At 36.3% G+C, this 21,611-nt stretch overlaps 1 protein-coding gene across 1 annotated transcript; it reads left to right on the top strand.

Moving 5' to 3' along the window:
• Nucleotides 1–15,068: 15,068 nt before the first annotated feature.
• On the top strand, nt 15,069–16,244 carry LOC100923095 (transcription initiation factor TFIID subunit 7-like). Its single transcript, XM_031940201.1, is given in 2 exon segments — nt 15,069–16,102; nt 16,105–16,244. Coding segments are annotated over 2 exon segments (1,050 nt in total). The 5' UTR covers nt 15,069–15,192.
• Nucleotides 16,245–21,611: the final 5,367 nt, after the last annotated feature.

Below are 21,611 nucleotides of genomic sequence, written 5' to 3'. Positions count from 1 at the left end.
TCAACAAGGATATTTTTGACTTCTAAAGTTGACTCTCTCTGAATACTTCTCTTTTGTCATACTATAATTCAAATCCTTAGTTTTGGCACTTTTATAGTGGTGCATGTAATTCAACGCCAATACTAATACTTAAAAATATCCTTGTTTTTAAATCAACAACCACTAGATGGCATAAAGCGTTCATCTATTCTGAATCAGTCTAGTGGACACCGTGTTAGAGTGACTGATGAGGGACACAATATATGTATGTCACTTCCAAGCATATTATGAACTGATTAGATAAAAATTTGTGGCAAACTTGCAGAAGCAGAAATGAGAATTGATACTGTAGAAATGTAAACAAAGCTATAAATAATATTACAGAATCAAGGTCTTAATGGTATTGAAAAATCTAAATTAGGGAGTTTTCTTCAACATATTCATTTGTTAATGTAATCATTAACTATTGATGAACCTCGCTGAAAGAAATTCAATGTTATTGCCTTTGTCAGCCTGATACTTAAAGCCCTTCATTCTCTGGCTTATTCCTCTAAATGTCTGGAAATGAAATTTCACTCATTCTACTTTCCAATCAAACTGGCTTACAAGTTTTCCTATGAATTTTACTTATCACCTTTACATCCATGTCTTTTGCATAGGACTGGCTGTCTTCAGTGTGCCTCACTCCTCCTTATTCTGCCTCTTGGAATACCTAAGTTTCCTTCAAGATCTAACTTAAATGCTATCTCCTACCTAAGGCTTTTCTGCTCCCACAGCTCCTTGAAACTCATTTGCATTTTCTTATCTGGGTACATGTTGTATTGCCCCTAGTAGAATGTAAGCAGCTTCCCTTTTATGTATGTGTGTGCCTCTAACCCTTGGCATACCTCCTTGTATATAATAGCTGCTTAATATGCATTTGCTGAAATAATGAATTGGTTATATATGAAGTATTGAATCAAAGAATTTGGAGTTGAAAAATACTTTAGAGAATAATTAGGCTAAACCCTTCATATTAGAGATGGAAAACTGAAGCCCAGAGAAGACCTGACTGAGGTCATACAGATATAATTTATTTGATGGTAAATAAGATATTGGTGTGGATTATCTAAAAGTATAGATGACTTATAGATGGCATGAATAAATATCATCTGGGGTCTAGCCTGTCTCTGCTTCCCTTCTCTCTGGAAGGGAAGATGAGACAAAGTCCAGAGACCAAAGTTATGTAAATCTCTCCTCGAGTCTCCAAGAAGGGTATAAAGTTAGGATTATATCTCTATGACATCCCTTAGATATCTGTGCTCTAGAGCTAAAATTAGACTCATAAAGAAAGCTGCTTCCCTTATCTGTCTTAAAGAGAAGGCACTCCTTACATTTTCTAGATTAGCTCCTTTATGCCAAAGTTCTGGTTATACAAAAGATGACTACAAATAGCAAAAGTGAGCAAACCCATTTATCCAAGCAAACAGCAAACCAAAATCAAAGACTTTAGACAGATTATATTGTATCACAGAATTATTGTTTGTCCTTCATGCTTGAAGAAGACCAAAATCACAGTGTATGTTAGAGACAATGTACATTGTATCCAGCTGTGACTGATCATACCAATATGAGCTCAGAAGGTTCTCCCACAGGTTGGGTACAAATAATATGACTATTTGGAAGAGAGATGTCTAAGTTTGTGTGTCTTGTTTCTTTTAACCTACTGTAATTCTACTTTGCTCATAAAGCACAGTTCTTTCTTTAATGTGGGCACACCATGCTGGGTGGTCTTGTGGCAGTGTCTTCCCCATCTTGCAGTCGATACCAAAGTTCTACAGAGAAACTTTGAGAACAAAACCTTCTTTTGACCAGGATATGACCATTCATCTTATGTGAGTTTTCCATAAAATAATCAAATGTACATGTAGCTTTCAGACATCATAGTCAATGCTCTCTGTTATAGAATTTGAATGTTTAGCAGCTCAACTTGAGAAAGGACCTCAATCTCTGGTACTTATCTTTCCAGGTGATCTTCAGAATCTTCCACAGACAATTTGAAAGGAAGCAGTTCAGTTTTCTGGCATGATGCTGTAGAATATTCAGGTTTTATAGGTATACAACAATGAGGTCAGCACAATGATTCTGTATACTGAAACTACTCTTTTGGAGCCTCCCAAACACTGAGCTAGTTCAGGCAGTGTGTGTGTCAACCTCATCATATATCTCCCTGGAAAAATATAGCTATGGCAAGTGAATTTATCTATATCAGGAGAGAAAGGAAATTCTTACCCAGAAGAGGTTCAATCTAGCAGCCTCTACAATATCAAGCAAGTCCAAAAACATCATGGGTCAGCTTCCTAGGTTTACTGTCTTTCTCTTGTCTCCTTGTATTATCTTTCTCTATATGCCTCTCTAGAAAAGTTTAGGGCCAATTCATCAAATTCATTATGTAGTAATGCAGGATTGTACTCAGTATTCTTTTTGCTAATCAACGAGTTGTTTTCCTCCTACATAATGTACACCAGGATACAAAACCTTTCAAGCTTGAATGGAGAGGTAATAGGTGGCTTCTGAGAGATTCAAACTCAGGTCCTCTGATCCTAAAATTCAGTTACCTCCAATAAAGCAAAATCTTAGGGCAAAAATATTTAGAACTAGGAGGGCAAGAGAGATAGCTCACTGCATAGTGGTCAAGGCTGTGTCCTGCTTGGGAAAATGGTAGATTTTTTTAACTTTGTAGATGAGAGGCAGAGGCAGCTAATGATGTGGGATATGCTGCCTTCTAAAGCTGAAAAGGCTGACTAGGTGGTGGGCCTCTCTGTTGGTAGTTGAGAGTTGAAGTTAGTCACAGACAGCAAGGGATGTTATGTCCCTCTTGAGACCATATGGACCCTAAAAATCTCACATCCTCTGGGGCACCTTCACCTGCTTTGTGAGATAGGCCATCAAAGATGCTATCAGGGCTGTCATAGGCTCTTGTGTAGGGCACTGAATCAGGATGCCATTCATGTAGTGTTACTTTTACACTCTAGGAGGCTGGCTAAATAGTTCTAAGATCTGCTGGCCTAAACTACAGGCAATTGAGGATCTATTCAAGTAACCCTAAGGGAGGTGGATAAAAATACATTGAGCTCCTTCAAAAGTAAAATCGAATTGGGATTGGCTGGCTTCAGCAATAGTGACAGAATAAAACATATTGCTGAGGTCGATAATACATACCAGCTCCACCCTGCATTGGGCTGAATGTCTACTGTAAGTGTAATCATGTTTGGGAGTAGGCTCTAAAAAAAGAAGAGGAATTGCAGAGTTCAATGACAATAATTGACAGTGAATGAAGCTCATGTCCACTGGCCGTAAGGATAGGCCAAATTGGAGAGTTATAGAGGGAGATGTTCCTTTCCAACACACTAGAAAGGAAATTGTCCCCTTGTCACCATGTCAGGGGACTACCTGACCTGTATAGCATATACATTTTTGTAGGTTTAGGATTAGGAAGGTTACATGGGCTTAGTCACATCTTCCTCAAAGAGCTGCCAGAGAAAGCTAGGGGCCTTATCTAAAATGAACCAATTTTGGTACATCCTTTCCATGAAAATTTCAGTGAAGCTGCAATTGCTTATTATCCCGGTTCTTTGGTGAGGTTTTTTTTTTTTTTTTTTTTATAGCTTTTTATTGACAAAAAAAATATTTTATTTATAGCTACCCATGATAGCATGGGTAATTTTTCAACATTGACCCTTGCTAAAACTTCTGTTCCAACTTTTCCTCTCCTTTCCTCCACCTCCTCCCCTATATGGCAGGTAGTCCCATACATGTTAAAGTATATGTTAAATATAATAAATAAATATAAATATGTTAAATATATAAATAAATATGTTAAATAAATAAATATGTATTCATTTTTATATAGTTATCTTGCTGCACAAGAAAAATCGGATTTAGAAAGAAGGTAAAAATAATCTGGGAAGAAAACAAAAATGCAAGCAAACAATAATAGAAAGAGTGTAAATGATATGTTGTGGTTCACACTCATTTCCCAGTGTTCATTCCCTGGGTGTAGCTGGTTCTGTTCATTATTGATCAATTGGGACTGATTTGGATCCTCTCATTGTTGAAGAGGGCCACATCCTTAAGAATTGATCATCATATAGTATTGTTGTTAAAGTGTATAATGATCTCCTGGTTCTGCTCATTTCACTTAGCGTTAGTACATATAAGTCTTTCTTTGGGGAGTTTTTGTTCAGAACCTGAAGAGACTGCTGATATTTTTGTTTTTGTTTATAGAGGGAAGACTTGTGATCATGAAGGTCTGGGTACCCTGACAGGTAAATACTTTGGATGTTGTGTTCTTCTCATTGTTTTTAATGAGATCTAGACAGTTTAATAGGAATTGGTCAGTTTCAATCTGGAACCTTATGGGAAGGAAGATGGCATTCAATTTCCCACTGGGCTTTGGGCTAAGCTGAAGCTCTTCTCTAATAAGAAACAAATGATATAATCAAGAAGTGACTTTTTCTCTTGGCCATTGCTGGAGATTTTTTAAAAGGACCCAAAATTCTAGCCATGTCATAGGTTCAATCTCATCAGGAGTTTCAATAATTGGGGAAGGAGAGCAATTAGAAGGTAAGCCCTCCCCACTCATTGCATCTTACTGTTCCTTTGGTGATCATGTTGTATTTCTATCATGGAACAGGTGAATATTTCCTCTTCAGGACTTTCTCATCTTATTCTAGTCTACATCTTCAGTTCTGGGGTCAAGGGCAAGTCTCTGGTTCTTCAGGAGAGATGGTAAAGAGGGTCACTTCCAAGGATTTGGGGCAGAGATGATGATGAACTTCTGGTAGTCTTAATGAGCAGCTGTTTAAAGGCAGAGCCATCAGGCATACTGTGGTGATGGTGTCCTTGTGCAGGTACCTTTTCTAACTCTTCAGGACTATGAGGGGGAACTGGGACAAAATATTCTTTTTGTATATTTTCTCGGACAGGTTCTAACTGGGCCAATAGCCAGAAGGACTGGTAGAGTGGGGCCAGCAGTGAAGAAAACATGATAGACAACAGGACATCAATAACTACCTTATCTATACTTAGAGCACCAGGGCTTCTCCACTGGGTGCTCATTTTAATAATGGGAATATGGGGAAGGAAGCATATCTCCAAAGGGCCATCTTTTCTACCCCAAAGCTTTCCTTGACAAGGGAGTCTCTTTTTTTGGTCATTTTGTTTCTAAGGGTCCTCTGATCAGCAGTGTGGACTTCCCACCCCTCAAAACACTGGCAACATCCCTTAAAATATCCCTAGTACCACTCACAGGTCTTAGGAAAAAGAACCCGGAAAACCCAATGAAAGCAAAATAAACAACAATACATAGCCCAAACCATCCAGATGTCTCAGAATATGTCCCATGTCCAGTTAAGTCCTGATTTGATCAAGTCTCCTAGCTTTTGCCCAAGTTAGTCAGAAGTCAGTCATTTCAAGGGAATTCCATTCGTTGTCATTGTTTTAGAAATATCTGGTCAGGGTCTGAAATTTCTGTAAAACGAATCTAGTCTCTTCAATCAATCAATACATCAGAAACTCACTATGTGCCCAGCACTGTGCTGAGGGCAGAGATCCCAAAGAAAAGAGCCAAATAGTCCTAATTCTTCATCTCCAATTGCTCACTAGACATTTTTACTTTCATAACTTGCTGTCATTTGAAATTCAACATATTATGGACTAAACAAGCTCTTTCCCCAGTACATTATTATTTTTGTGGTTATAAATTTTTATTTTCTTTTTTAAATAATAACTTTTTATTTTCAAAATACATGCAAAGATAGTTTGTGTTCCAAATTTTTCTCCCTCCCTTCTCCCCACTCCCCTCCCTTAGATAAAAAGTAATCCAATACAGGTTAAACATGTACAGTTCTTAAAAATATTTTCACATTTATCATGCTGCACAAGAAAAATCAGATCAAAAAGAAAAAATGAGAAAAAAAGTAAGCAAACAACAAAAAAGCAAAAATACTATGTTGTGATCCATATTTAGTCCTTCTTTATAGATACAGATGATTTCTCTCCATCACAGATCTATTGGAACTGACCTGAATCACATCCTTGGTGAAAAGAGCCATGTCCATCAGAGTTAATCCTCACATAATCTTGTTGTTTTTGTATGCAATGTTCTCTTAATTCTACTCACTTCACTTACTATCATTTCATGTAAATCTCTCCAGGCCTTTCTGAAATTATCCTGCTGATTGGTTCTTATATGACAATAATATTCCATTACATTCATATATGTAGTTATGCATTTTTGAGACTATCTTTGATAGCCTACATTGTATCCTAACATCTAACTACTTACCCTCAATTATCCCTCTTTTTCTTTTTAAATTGTTTATATCCATTTCCATTACCCAAAAATCATTATCTGGGCTTTAATACTTTGTAGTAGCACTATGTATTTCCATAGCATTCATGAGATATCTGTCATCTACTTATTGTCACCAAATCTTCTTATTCCTATCTATCCTGTATATAGTTTCTTGGCCTTTTATTGAATGTAATTTTTATTGAATTATGATCTGAAAAAAATGGATTTACTATTTCTGCCTTTCTGCATTTGATTTTGAGGATTTTATACCCTAATACATGGTCAATTTCTGTATAGGTTCCATATATTACCAAGAAAAAAAGTATATTCTAGGGCAGCTAGTTGGTGCAGTGATAGAGTACTGGCTCTGAAGTCAGGAGGACCTGAGTTCAAATCTGCTTTCAGACACTTAATACTTCCTGGCTATGTGACCCTGGGCAAGTCACTTAACCCCAATTGCCTCTAAAAAAAGAAAAGAAAAAAAGTATATTCCTTCGTGTTTCCATTCAATTTTCTCCAAATATCTATCATTCCTAACTTTTCTAGGATTCTATTTACCTGCTTAATTCTTATTTATTTTGTGGTTTGATTTATCTAGTTCTGAAAGAGTTGAGATCCCTCACTAGTATAATTTTGCTATCTAATTCTTGCAGTTCTCTTAACTTCTCTAGGAATTTGGATGCTATGCCACTTGGTGCATATATGTTTAGTATTGACATTACTTCATTATCTATAGTATCTTTAAGTAGGATGTAATTTCCTTCCTTATCTCTTTTAATTAAATCTATTTTTTTCTTTTGCTTTATCTGAGATCAGAATTGCTACCTCTGCTTTTTTTTTTTTTTTTTTTTTTTTTAACTTTAGCTAAAGCATAATGGATTCTGCTTCAGCCTTTGACCTTTGATCTATATGTATCAATCCGCTTTAAATGATTTTCTTGTAAACAACAAATTGTAGGATTCTGGCTTTTAATCCAGTCTGCTATCTGCTTCTATTTAGTGGGAGAGTTCATCCCATTCACATTCACAGATAAAATTACTAACTGTACTTCTTGATATCTTATATACCCCCACTTACATTTTTCTCTTCCGTTTCCCCCTTTCCCTCCCCCTTAGTATTTTGTCACTGATTAGCCCCTCTCTCAAACAGCCCTCTCCCTTCATAGTCCCTCCCTCTTTCTTATATCTTTCCCCTTCTACTTCTGTTCTCCCTTCTGTTAGCCGTCCCGATTCTTTTCCCTCTTCCCCTTTTATTTCCCTATAGTGTGAAGACTGTGTTAGCACCCTGGATACTTTAGAATCAGCCGGAGTCAGAATCAGCAAAAGTCCTTGATCTTTATTCTTTTTGGACATGAACAGAATGGAGGTACAAAGTGACAGCAATCGCAACACAAATTCGGCCAGGAGTGACTCTGGCTTTTTCACTCCACCCTCTCAATCTTCCACTCAATCTCCTATACAACAGATCAAACTTGCACAGAGTAGTGGGCAGAGCTATTCTTCCTCTAAGCATATACTAATAGAATATTGTCCAATTGGTAATTAGCCTTAAGTACTTGGATCTCAGTGCATAAATTGAGTTTCACCCCATTACATTATAGTGTGAAACAAGTTTCTCTGTGAAGCTAAATGTGTCTGATATTTTCTCTTTGAGCTAAATCTGATGAGAGTAGGATTTGCACAATGCTCATCCCCCTCCCCTCTCTCCCCTCTTTCCCTCAATTGTAGTGTTCTTTTTTTTTGCCTCCTCATGAGATGTAATTTCCCCCATTTTAACTTCAATTTCCTCTTTTTTCCAGTAGAATCACCTTTCTTCCTCTAGTTTCTTTTTAAAATCATCACTAAGTATACGCATAACAGAGATACAGATCTCAAGAGTTAAACATATCATCTTTCCATATAGAGATATAAGATTTTTAACTTTAAAAAAAAAAGTTATTTTTTATTTTCTTTTTACCATTTTATGCTTCTCCTGAGTTAGAATAGGTAGCTTTGGAAAACAAAGTGCTACATAAATGTGTCAATTTTTGTAACAGTGAAGGACTACTATAGTTACTGAACTATTGGTTAATGTAAAAGCTTTGGAAAAATGGTTTTGATATTGAATCAAAGCTAAAAAAGATTAATTGTAAAACTAAATGACAAAAGTGATATATAAATATTGCTTTAATGTTATTCTTATTTTGCTCTTCAGTTTTCTCAAACTTTGAACCCCTTAAAAATACCATTGATTTCTTGAAGCCTGTGCATAGTTGATGCATATCTAGCATGAAAGTCTGCTGGCTCTATATTCAAAGCTTAAGGGACCACTTTAGATAATTCAGATGTTATTTATACTTAATTCTTATTGCACAATCTCTGAAGACTTGAATTTTGTTGTTGTTTTTTTTGTTCAGGCATTTCAGTCATTATTAATATGAATCTAACATGTTAATGTAATTGTCTATTATTGTGTCATAAGAAATGGCATTTATGAACTATTACATTTGGATTTTAATACTGTAGCATCTGACATTGCACATAATGAGATAGAAATAGTCTTTACAAAAATAGTCAGGACATGTAGAGGAAAAATCAATGTCTATGGAATCAGACATCTTGGGTTCAAATCTCACCTGTAACATTGAGTAACCTTGGGCAAATTATGTCAAATCTATTGTACAATGTGAGAAAGTCTAATGTCTTCATTCACTCTTATATTCTTGTATAACTGATGTTCAAATTTAATTTCAATTGAAGTACCAAGATGAGAATGCTTGAGATGAGAATGACCTATGACTGTCACTAAATGCTGGGAATTAACTTTCTTAACAGGGTAATTAGGACAATATTAAGGCTAATAATTTTGCAGCTAGGATTATGGGTATATGTGTGTGAAAGTCTGATATAAATAAATGCTTGAAGTGCTTGAAGATTTCATCCCTCAATTAATGAATATTTCATAGACCCAGTAAATCACCAATATGCACACAACACATTTCAGAGACATAACCTGAGGAAATTGCTCCGAAGACAGACTTGCTCTGTTTCCTTATTGATTCTATAACTTCAACCCAACATGATTACAGCAAGCTTATATCTCCAAGTGTCAGAAGTCAAGGCAAGATACTTTGCAAAGACATTGTTAGTACAATGCCACAAATTAATATTGTTTGGACTAGAAAGTTGGGGAAGACAAATGATATTTTTGTCAGTACTTATGGCTCCCCTCTATAGAATGCTCTTTCTACCATGATGCTGCTACCAGGGACTCCTTTCTTCACTTCCAACCCCTTTGTATTCCCCCTCCTCTGCCTGTCCTCCCCCAACTTCAGATCTCTGCTTTTAAGACTATTCCTATCTTCCAAGACTGTTTTTGAAGTTCATATTTTAAATAAACTTTGTCTTGACCTATTAAAACTTCTATTTTTCTTTGACAGCTTGGATCATGCAAAAGAGAGCATCCCTTGGTAATGTAATTGTCCTTCTAAAGGGCAGAAATCCTTTGATTTCCCTAAGAAGATATATTTCCATGTATTCTTCCCCTTTCTAATATTTCCTAATTAATTTTCAATTATAAATTTATTTTAATACACTTTACTATTGTCACAGTTCAATTGGTCATTTCTTTGCAGAATTCTGTTATTTATTTTAGCTTACTCTTTTAGCCCATCACAAAATTCCTTTTGTAACCTTGAACTTATAATTGTCCCCTGCCCAGTGTAACTGGGATAGTCTAGGTGCTATATTTTTTCAGCACTATGGTGGGGTAGGAGCTTTGATTTCTCTTTGTTCTTCATGCACAAAATAAAAATACATTAATATTGTAAGTATGAAATATAGTAATATTATAGATGGACTACCTTGGCTCAGCAGACTGTGCAAATTCCTACACACCAAGAAACTGGGTGGATCTTACAGCTCAGTGATTTAGGAGTGAGATGGTAAGTTTCATATGCTGTTTTTAGATAATAGGGTTTCAGATAGTAAAAGAGATGGCTTCTCTTTTCCATCTTCTCTAGCTAAAAGTGTAAAATTTCCTTGATGATATTAGACACATCCTTGAAAGACTTCTTACATCCTATGACTGACAGCAATAAATGTTGTGGTTTCCCTTGGAAAGGCAGCCTTAGTATCAGTTGCAATCAATAATTAATCCAAAATCGCAGCTATCTGGTAAAAGTGCAAACGTTTATTTCTCCTTACAAATTAGCCCGGTTAGTTGAGGCCTATCTCTCTGCCTGGCTCCAAGAGATCTTGTAGCTTTGTCCTTGGCTTCTGCCTCTGCTTTCTTCAGCCTCCAGCCAGCTCCGACTCGTGGCTTCTCAATCTCCAGTCTGTGGCGAGTAGTCTTTTCTTCCAGAGTGTTCTGTCTCAGAGCCCTGTTGATGTTCAGGAGAAAATCCTCCTTCGCTCCAGGAGCTTCCTTCATTTATGTGATCTCCCAAAGGTTAACTCCGCCTTCTCGAGGCAGGGATTATGGGTTATCTCCCAGAGTGCTCTCTGGTCCTAAGGGAGATGTGAATTCAGCTCTCATATTAGCCCTGAACTCTCATGTGAACTCCATTGAGTACTTATATACTTGAGCTCTCTAAAGGTGTGAACACAAGCATTGTTCAATCAGTTCTACTTAATACCTTGTTTCAAGTTCTGGCCCAAAATCAGATCAAATCAACTCCATTGTCTTCACACTTTGTAAAAGATTCCAACAATAAATATTAAGTAAATTGTCCCATGACATTTTCAGCAGTTCTTAAAAATAATAGCTAAGACTATCATATATAGCACTGACATATTGTAGACAAACTATTTTATTGATTTCAAAAATTTAGACAATTAGAACCTAGAATATTAATAAGAAAAGCATTACTTGGCGGGAGAAATATGTTGGAACATGTGAACATCTGAATGAAGACCAAATGACAAAAATTACATTGGGCATATTTTATAGCCTAATTCTACAGAGAAAATGAAGATGAGTTTCTGAAGGAAATAAAGTTTGTGGAGGGGAAAGGTATATTAGATGGAATGCTGGGCCTGTAGTCAGAAAGTTGTTGTTTAGTAGAGTATTTATGTTTAATTCTTCATGACCCCATGGACCATCTCCAGAAGTCTGTCCAAGTTAATTTCATTGTTTCCATGACTGTCTATATATCTCATCCTTTCATCTCATCTCATCCTTTTCTATTTGCCTTTAGTTTTTCCCAATATCAGGGAAGTCCAGTCTTTCCAGTGAATCCTGTCTTTTCATTATGTGGCCAATGGAGTCAGGAAGACCTCAGTTCAAATCTTGCCTGAGACATTTACCAGCTGTATGATCTTGGGCAAGTTACTTAATCTCTGTTAAAATTACTTTAGTTTCCTTATCTATAAAATGGGAATAGCAACAGTGTCTACTTCCTTGTGTTATGCTAGGATCAAATGAGATAATATTTTATGATATCATTCTATATTGATAATATTAAATAACAAATATTAATTATAATATTATCAATATTATTAACTATCCAGACACTGGTTTGTAAATCTCTGTGTGAAAAACTAAGAGTTAAGAAATGTCAACTTGAATTTTTCTTTCTATTTTTTTCTCTTAAAGAATTGTATTGAGATCTTTTATTTTGATATGACCTTCATTTCCAAATATATTCTTCCTGTTCCCTGTACCTAGAGAGCCATTCCTTTGAAGCATATCTTTTCCACTCATCACCGAATTCTAGTTACAACCTAATCTCCCATCTGTTCCCTGCATGGTATAATTGTGGCAGTTCAGGTAACTAAAAATAAAAAGAAAGAGAGAAAAAATTAACTTGGCAAAAGTAGTTAATGCGTCACTGGGGTCTGATGGTATATGTAACTGCCACATCTGTAGAATCTCTATCTCCAAAGAAAGGAGGGGAAAAATTTTAAATGCTTAAGTTTTTTATAGTTTTCATAATTGGTAACAGTTCTGTTCTTTGGGGCCAAATAAAATAAGCTTTATTTACTTTTTATAGTTTTATATTTAATAAATAGAATCAGCAATAAGGAGGAGAGAACAGTAAGAAAAATATTGTCTATTATGCTAAACACTGTACTAAATACTTAGTAAATATTATCTCATTTGATCTTTATTATAAGCTTGAGAGACAGGGACTGTTATTACCCCAATTTTACAGATAAGGAAACTGAGGCAGACAAAAATTAAATGACTTGCCCGGAATCACATAGCTATTAGGTATATGATCACCTCCCAAAAGAGATCCCAAAATGCAATTTCTGGGAACATTATAGACCCAATCCAAAACTTCCAAGTCAAAGAAAAAATACTACAAGAAGTCAGAAATAATTCAAGTGCCAAGAAGTCACAGAGTCACACATAATTTACATAGCCACCATTATACAGAAGCAGAGAACTGGTAATGCAGTATTCCAGGATAATTTTCCCAGAAAAAACAGTATAATTTAAGAGGGGAAAATGGAACTTTAGGATCTCCAGGCATTTCTGATGAAAACAGAATCTTTCAAGTTCAAACATAGAAGCTAAGAGGAACATAAAAAGATAAACAAAATTTAGCAATTATAGGAGACTAAATAGGAATCTGCTGTTTACATTCAAATTTTTGTTGCTCAGTCATTTTTTTTTTTTCAATCCTATCTGACTCTTTGATTCCTTCTGGGGTTTTCTTGGCAAAGACATTGGAGTAGTTTTCCATTTACTTCTTCAACTCATTTTATAGATAACAAATTGAAGTAAATGACTTGTCCAGGCTCACACAGCTAATTAGTGTCTGAACCCAGATTTGAACTCAGAAAAATAAGTATCCCCTTACTCTAGACCCAGTACTCTATCTACTGCACCACCCATGCAGAAACAATACATACTTACCCTTTGATCTTTATCATCATTGGAATTCAAAAACTTCCAAGAAAGATAGTGAGAGATCATTTAATTTTGTCTGTACCCTCACTTCTAACTCCTCAGCCAGATTCTTCATTGTCACAATGCTAGACTTTCAGTTACTTATAGTCTGGAAAAGGCTACTCATACTTCATTCAACATACCCCAACTAAGTAGGGAATATTGCTAATGCTGTGTATAATTTAGCAAGAAAGGCAAATCCTTATCTGCTCTAAGACCTAGACTCTCAATGACCACTATCCCCAGGGTAGTAGGCTTGTGTTTGGACAATAATCTGTTGTTGGAACTATTCTTTTTTCATTTTGTAAGCACTTTTCTTTTTTTCTTTTTTTTTTTTTTTTTATAATAGCTTTTTAATTTTTCAGAATACATGCAAAGAGAGTTTTCAACTTGCAAAACCTTGTGTTTCATATTTTTCTCCCTTTCTCCCCATCTCCCTCTTCCCCCAGATAGCAAGTAATCCAGTATAAGATAAGCATATGCAATTCTTCTAAACATATTTGCTGGAACTATTCTTAAGGCCTTGGCAACTGGTTGATAGAAACTTTTGAGAACCAGGATTGCCTGAACTCCAACATAAGATTTTGAAGCAATATTTTTGGGGAAGTTGCAAGACTCAAGAGAGAAAATTAAGGAGAAATTAAATTGCTTCATCAATTCCTGAATAAAAGGGGAGTGCTCTTTCCAATACGGGATTATCCTCCTAGTTTTTGTAGAGAAAGAACTTCAATATTTATGGTTATCTTGCATAAAACTAAATTTAGTAGAGTTCTATTAAAGTTGAAGAGCAATAGTAGCTGCCATTGTGGCAAGCTTTTGTGAGGCTAGAGATGACTATTATCAGTTGTTTCAGAGAGGAAAAGCACTCAGTATACCTGCAATGTAGGAATCACGGGGCCACCCTGCCCCCATTCCAATTTCCAAGATAATAAAATTGATTTTAGCATGGGGCTTTGAGAGCAATTCCTGGCCATATTTATTGGGAGAGATGATAACTGAAGAAGGAGTCATGATGAAGAACAATACTTATGTGCTGGAATCCTAGTGTCAACTCAACTTGAAACAAGGTGAAAATTCAAGGGTGATGTCAGGGTCCTGGTGTTAACTCAATAGAATTGATACAGTGCTTGTTGGTTCACACCTTAGAGCGATCCTTGCAGGGTGATGGGTTGCTAATACTGATAGACAATAATGCTTGTGTTCACATCTTTAGAGAGCTCATAGAAGCAAGAAATATTTAAGTACTCATTGGAGTTCACACGGTTTAGTATGAGATATCCGAATTTACACCTCCCTTAAGCCCTGCCTCCAGAAGGAGGAGTTAACCTTTGGGAGAGCATATATATGGAGGAAGCTCTTGGAGCTTAAAAGGATTACTCCAGAACATTGACTGGCGTCCGAGAGGAGCACTCTGGAAGGAAGCCCACAAGCTCTCTCTTCGAGGCAAGAGAGATTCATTGCATCTTCCACCTTGGTGCTGGCAGGAGGCTGAAGAAAGCAGAGGCAGAAGTCAAGGACAAAGCTGCAAGATCTCTTGGAACCAAGCAGAGAGATAGGCCTGTAAGCCCACCGGGTTATACTGAAGGACAATAAAAGATCTGAACTTTTATCAGCTAGTTGCGATTTGGGGTGATTCTTTACTTGTAACTGAAACTAAAGCTGCCTCCAGAAAACCTCCCTGAGAAACCAACCTTCTCCCAGAGAGAACGATCTTATTTTAAAGAAAAAAAAAAACACCACATTTTGGCGCCTGAACAGGAACTGACAGGCCCTTCAGTGGATTTCAGTGGAAAAGCTTCCGATGCTGATTTCAGTAGAAAAGCCTCTGATCCTGAATCCAGTGGAAAAGTCTCCTCAATCCAGAAATTAGGAGGAGTGGATTGGCCCTAAACCCAAAGCCTATTGTACATCAGAAACTAAATAGGAGTCTTTAAAGAGATCTCGAATGAGAAAATCATTGTGAAGCAGAGTGACAGGAAATAACAATTACAAAACAAAAGATGAGCAAGAACAAAGAAGATGCTCCCCAAGAGTTGGAAAGCCAATTCATATTACGTTTACCTCCAGAACATGCTTCTACTGTGAGAAGGGCAATACAGTCTGGAAGTGTCAACCTGAAAGATAAATTAACCATTGAATTACATGCAGATGGACGTCATGGCATTGTCCGAGTAGACCGTGTCCCATTAGCGGCTAAGGTGGTTGACCTGCCCTGCATTACTGAATCCTTGAAAACCATAGATAAAAAAACCTTTTACAAGACAGCAGATATCTTCCAGATGCTAGTGTGCAGTGTGGATGGGGATCTTTACCCACCTCCAGAAGAACCAGTTGCTACTACTGATCCAAAAGCAAGCAAGAAAAAAGATAAGGACAGGGAGAGGAAATTCATCTGGAACCATGGTATCACTCTGCCACTTAAGAATGTCAGAAAGAGAAGGTTCCGTAAAACAGCCAAGAAGAAGTACATTGAATCACCAGATGTGGAAAAAGAAGTAAAGAGGCTTCTCAGTACAGATGCAGAAGCTGTCAGTGCCCGATGGGAGGTAATTGCAGAAGATGAAACAAAGGAAGCAGACAACCAGGTTTCCTTAGCAGGTCTAGATATTTCCTCTCCAGGAATGAGTGGCCATAAGCAGGGGCATAGCTCTTCAGAACATGATGAACTTTGGGAGTTATTTAATGATATTAGCAACAGTAGTGATGAAGAAGATGAAAGAGACCCTCATGATGATGAAGATATAAACATTATTGACACTGAAGAAGACCTAGAGAGGCAACTACAAGACAAGCTTAATGAATCTGATGAGCAGTGCCAAGAAAATGAGGAAACAAATCAGATGGTTGTGGGAATTCAGAAGCAGATTAATATAATGAATGGTAAACTCCAAGAGACCCAAGTGAGAGCAAATGACAAGAAGACCTCATCATTAAAGTAGAAAATCTGGCACTCAAGCCCCAGGATACAGCTGTGCTTGCAGCTCAAGAGGTGAGGAGGGAGGGAAGAGCCAAAAGGGGCAGATCAAGGACAGAGACTGATGGGAGAGAATGACCGGGACTCAGTGTGGGGTTAGAGATGGAGAAGGTGGTTCCAGAAAACCCTGGGCAAGTTATGGAACCCCAATTACTTCCCTTTGCATTTGCTCATATGTGACTTCTCAGGGCGCCCATGTTGGGCGCCAAAATGTTGGTGTTCTTTCTTCTTTAAAATATAAGCGTTCTCTCTGGGAGAAAGTGGGGAGGTTTTCTGGAGGCAGTCTTGGTTTTAGTTGAAAGTAAATAATCACCCAAAATTGCAGCCAGCTGATAAAAGTTCAGATCTTTTATTGTGTCCTTTAATATAGACCGGTTAGCTCAGGCCTCTCTCTCTCCTTGGTTCCAAGAGCTCTTGCAGCTTTGTCCTTTGCTTCTGCCTCTGCTTTCTTCAGCTTCCAGCCAGCACCAAGGTGGAAGATGCAATGAATCTCTCTTGTCTCAGAGAAAGGGCTTGTGGGCTTCCTCCCAGAGTGCTCCTCTCCGATCCCTGGGAATGTTCCCAAGTAACTCTTAAGTGACTTACTGGAGCTGTATTTATGCTGATTCTTCGAGAGTGGGATTGTGGGATATCTCCCAGCATGCTCTCTGGCCCTAAGAGCTTCAAGGGAGGTGTGAATTCAGATATCTCTTTCTAAACCCTGAAATCTCCCAAACATGTGAACTCCAATGAGTACTTAAATATTTCTTGCTTCTATGAGCTCTCTAAAGGTGTGAACACAAGTATTGTTTCTATCAGTTGTACTTAGTACCTTGTTTCAAGTTCTGGGCCCAAATATCTCCTTCTAAAATCAAATCAATCATATTGAACCATGCTAAATTAGATAATTATTGTCTCTATCAACTCTAATGGCTTAACAATTTATAAAGATTCCAACACTTATGTCACTTGTAGGGATCATCTTTAGAAAAGGCAACCTGACAACACCTGATGGAAGCAGTATGGAGAGGGAACTGTATGTTTAAGACTATAGGTAGCTGGGAATCTATATTGCTCTTTTGGAAAGTGTAGCTTATGGTAAGTGATTTTTTTCTAAAGTTCCTGTTTGGAACCTTTCCCTTTTGCTTTTGCAAAGCAATTGAGGTTAAGTGACTTAACTGGGGTCATACAGTTATTAAGTGTCAAGTGTTTCTGAGGCAGAATTTGAACTCAGATCCTCTTGATTCCAAGCCTGTGCTTTATTATCTGTGGCACCTAGGTGCCCCTCTTTAATTTTCTTGATAGTGGATATGATCTAACTACATGGTATTGAGTTTCATAGTGATGAAACTCTGAAGGCTAATTTGAACACTTGGTATTATAGGAATGTGATATCAATTTTTATTAATCCTCATTAGATATAATCAATTCTTGACCATGATTCTTATATATGAGGCACTTATCCCCAAATCCAAATATTGTTCTTTGGCACGCTTACCAGTTGTTCTTTCCCTATGTCTTCTTTTCTCTTCTGAATTTCCTGTTTTCCATCAGCAATAGTGATTAATTAAAACCACATTTGTGCCTATGATCTTCGGTTTTTTCTTGGATTTCATTATTCCCAGCTATTTCTCATGGTTCTTCTCAGTAATATCATTTATCTTCATGCCAACCATTCAATGTAGGTGTTAGTCATTTGGTTGATCAATTCTTGGATTTTTCTACAACGTGATCTTCTGAAAGATAAGGTGCCTTTTATATCCATCTGTGGGTAGTAAAAGACCATCTTGGTACTCCTTATAAGAACCACTAGCCACCATGACTTGTCAAATATTTTTCTAATCAACACTGGATTTTTTTTTCTCTCTTGGCAATAGCTGTGAATATTTATTATACTTTTGTGGAGAAACTGCTTCCTCTTTAGAGACAAGAGCTCCACAGTCTATGGGAAGAGCCTCAATTCTATTGTATAACAAAAAAGACCCACTGGCTTTTCTTCCTTCTTTTCTTTTTTAAATGTTTAAAGTTCTTCTATTCTGGATTCTCCTCTGCTTCTTCAGATTCTTTTCTCTCTTTACTATCCCTTTGAAGCACTTCTGTTACCCTTCTGAGGAATATTTCATTCTCACCGATAAGAAGGAGAGAAAATAGAGGTATTATACAAAGCCTTCTATCCATCATCTCCTCTCATAGGGACTAACCTACATTTTGAGCACAAATAATTGCTCCTTGGCACTGGCCAAAACAGAATCATAATGCATTTTCTTCAGGTTAAGGGATATTCCATTTCCCCTGCATATCTACTAAAATTGAATTCTTTAGCTCCTGATCATTTTTTTTTTCTGGGCTAACTTTCATAATGAAATGCCACAGTAAGCTTCCTTGTTCCCATGTCTGTAAATTGCAGCAAAAGTTTTATCATTGGATGCTAGTTAATGGGGAGTTTTATAAAGGGAGATGTCATGCCCTTTCTCTTACTATCTGATTCTACATATTCACATATGTTTGACCAATAATTAATTATATATAAAATAAATCTCTAGTGGGGTAGATCTACTCATTGGCCAATGTCAATTTGAGAAAACACTAAATGGATTTTTAGGGATGGTCTAAAAATTGTGTAATTCTTACTGTCTTCCGTTCTTTTTTCAACAGTATCGTCACTATAGAAGTAGGAAGACACATAGAATTGAGGCCCACTTTGTATTTTACTCTGTTTCACAGGTTGTTTCAGCCAAATAATTTATCTTTAATGAGTCTCTCTATATTTACCTAGGTTGGGTTTTGTGGAAAGTACACTTGATCTGGTGTTTGGACAACAGATGGATCCTTTCTGGAATGGTAGGGACCCAGCATAGGTTATGCAACACTAGAATATCTTTCAAAAACTCAAGGATACCTCTATGACAAAATGGGGATTGGAGTAGGAAACCGTCAATGTTAAAGTAGAGAAATTCTTTGAAGAACTTATCAAATCCCTCCAAATTACATCAACATATATTTTAAAAATTGATGACTTCAATAAAAGAGTGGGTATAGGGGAGGATTACCAAATATAGGATTTAAGAGTAAGAAGTGAAGGGAAAAAAGTTTGTAGACTTCAACATTCAAGCCTAAATATCATGAATACTTTCTTCAAAAAGAGTCAGTCATTGGATGCTTCCAGGATAAAAGGCCATCATCATAAATGAAATTGATTATATTTTAACAAATAGAAAGTGACTGGCTTATGCAAAGGAATTTGACTATTAATTTTTTAGATCAAAGATAAAAATCAACACCACATTAAATGAAAAAAATTAAAAATAAAATATGATGTAGAATTAAGCTAATTTATTCAAATGAACTATTTTCTCTATTCAGATGAGTTATTGATGTCAAAATATTGAGAATGAGAAAAGAAAAAATGTCAATAGAAACTATCACCATTTCCAAAGGAAGTTAGCCAATTTAAATTAGTTACTACACAAAGAGAGCCTATAAATTGCCTCAAGGAGCAAACATTTGGGTTGTTTTGCTAAACAGAGGGAGATGACAATTTAAAAATTCACTTGTAAAATTTCATAGAAGAGGATAATGGAAGATTTTAATTAGAATTGTTTCAATTCTATCTTTCAAATTATCAAAAAGAAATAGAAGGAGGAATAAATTTGTAGAAATATTTAGTAGAGCCCCAACTAAGCCAGATCATCCTAATGGAAATAGAAATGGCACCAAACTGCAGAGTGTGTGTATGCATACAAAGAAAACATGCTAGAGGTGATAGCAGCTTTGGAAACTTTGAAGATTCAATTAAGATATTTGAAAGATGAGAAGATACAAAAGTTCAGAAAAAAAAATCCTAGACCTTATTATTGGCCAAAAAAGAGAGCTGAAAAGGGTATTAAAACAATTCCGAGTCATATGACTTCTTTTTAATTTCTAGAAATTAAGGGCATTCTTTTAAACTTTTTTAAAAAATTAAATTAATTTTTTTCAGTAAACACAAATCCATTTTCTTTTCTTTCCACCTTGCTTCACCCCTCATTGGAAAAAAATAAAAGAAAAACATAACTCTTTTTTTAAACAAATAGTAATGGTCAAGTAAAAAAAATAAATTCAGAATTGTCCATGTCCAAAAAAACATGCTTCAATTTGGATATTGTGTTTATTATCTCTCTGTTAGGACATGGTTAGCTAATGTCAACTAATTGTCCATTCAAAGAATCCATCCAACATAAATGTACTGTTGGACCATCTTTTTGGGTTATCTTTCCAATTGGATATTATTATCAAAGAAATAGATATTCTTCATTTGTTTGGTTTTTCCAGTGGAGATAGTTAAGCCAAATTCTTTTGAATGGTTATGGATTTCATTTAATAGACTAAAATATTCTGGAAGCTTAATGCAACTTGCAGAGTATCACCCCCAAACAGGAGCATGTAGAAGATCTTATGAGCCTGGGGATTATTTGTCCACTTGTAATGCGAGCTGAAAAACCTGCATGAAAACTGCAGATGACTTTGACAAGCATACATCTCCCTATGTTATGTTTTACATGATATTAATATTCATAGTATCATAACAGACACAGATGAAAGATGCTATCCACATTTAGATAGTGAAGTCATGGACTCAGAGTAGAAATTGAACCACAATCAACTTTCTAATATTCTAATATTCTTTAGTGTATATTATATATATATATATATATATATATATATATATATATGTAATAGTTTTCGTTTTGCCTTTTTAAGGACAAAGAAGGGAGATAAGGGAGGGGAGAGAATTAGAACAAAAAACAAAATAAAGCACATTAAAAATAATCTGTCATCATGCAAATTTGTCTATATCATTAGATATTTCAAATAATTTTTATGATTTATACATAGATATGGAGGAGAATGTAAGGTTCTAAACAAAACAAATATTTATTTGGGCTTTTAAAAAAATAGGCAATAAGCACATTGGGGTCTTATAGTCACTATCATAAAATATCATTAATCAAAGATTGTCCCTATCTCAAATTTCCAACTCATGTTGGACAATTAGCTGGTCTCAGAAATAAAAAGGAGTATAATAGTTGTTAAGATCGTGTATTTTAAGATCAGCACGAGACAGGAATTCAGGTTAGGGGAAAATCGTCAGTCTTTATTCTCAGTGAAGAAGGATCGGAGGTGGAAGAGAATCGGCGATAGCAATGAATGCAGCTGAGTCAAGAAGCTAGCTCCACCAGCAGCCACACAACCAGCAGCTCGGAGTCTCGAACCCAGCCCAATCTCCCCCCACTTGTCTTCCTCGCTCTCTCTCTGCCTCCATCCACCAAAATCGTCATTTCCTATACAACACATCAGGACTTGCACGGAGAGTGGGCAGGGACCATTCTTTATCCAATCATGTATATTAATAGAGTATAGCCCAATTACTATCTAGCCTCATGTACTTGGGACCTCAGTGCATCAGCTCAAAACTCAGCCCATTTC

The sequence above is a fragment of the Sarcophilus harrisii genome, chromosome 5, assembly GCF_902635505.1.
Source record: "Sarcophilus harrisii chromosome 5, mSarHar1.11, whole genome shotgun sequence".
Classification (NCBI taxonomy): Eukaryota; Metazoa; Chordata; class Mammalia; order Dasyuromorphia; family Dasyuridae; genus Sarcophilus; species Sarcophilus harrisii.
The sequence above is the reverse complement of the archived record's forward strand: the minus strand, read 5'-3'. Positions and strand labels throughout refer to the sequence as shown.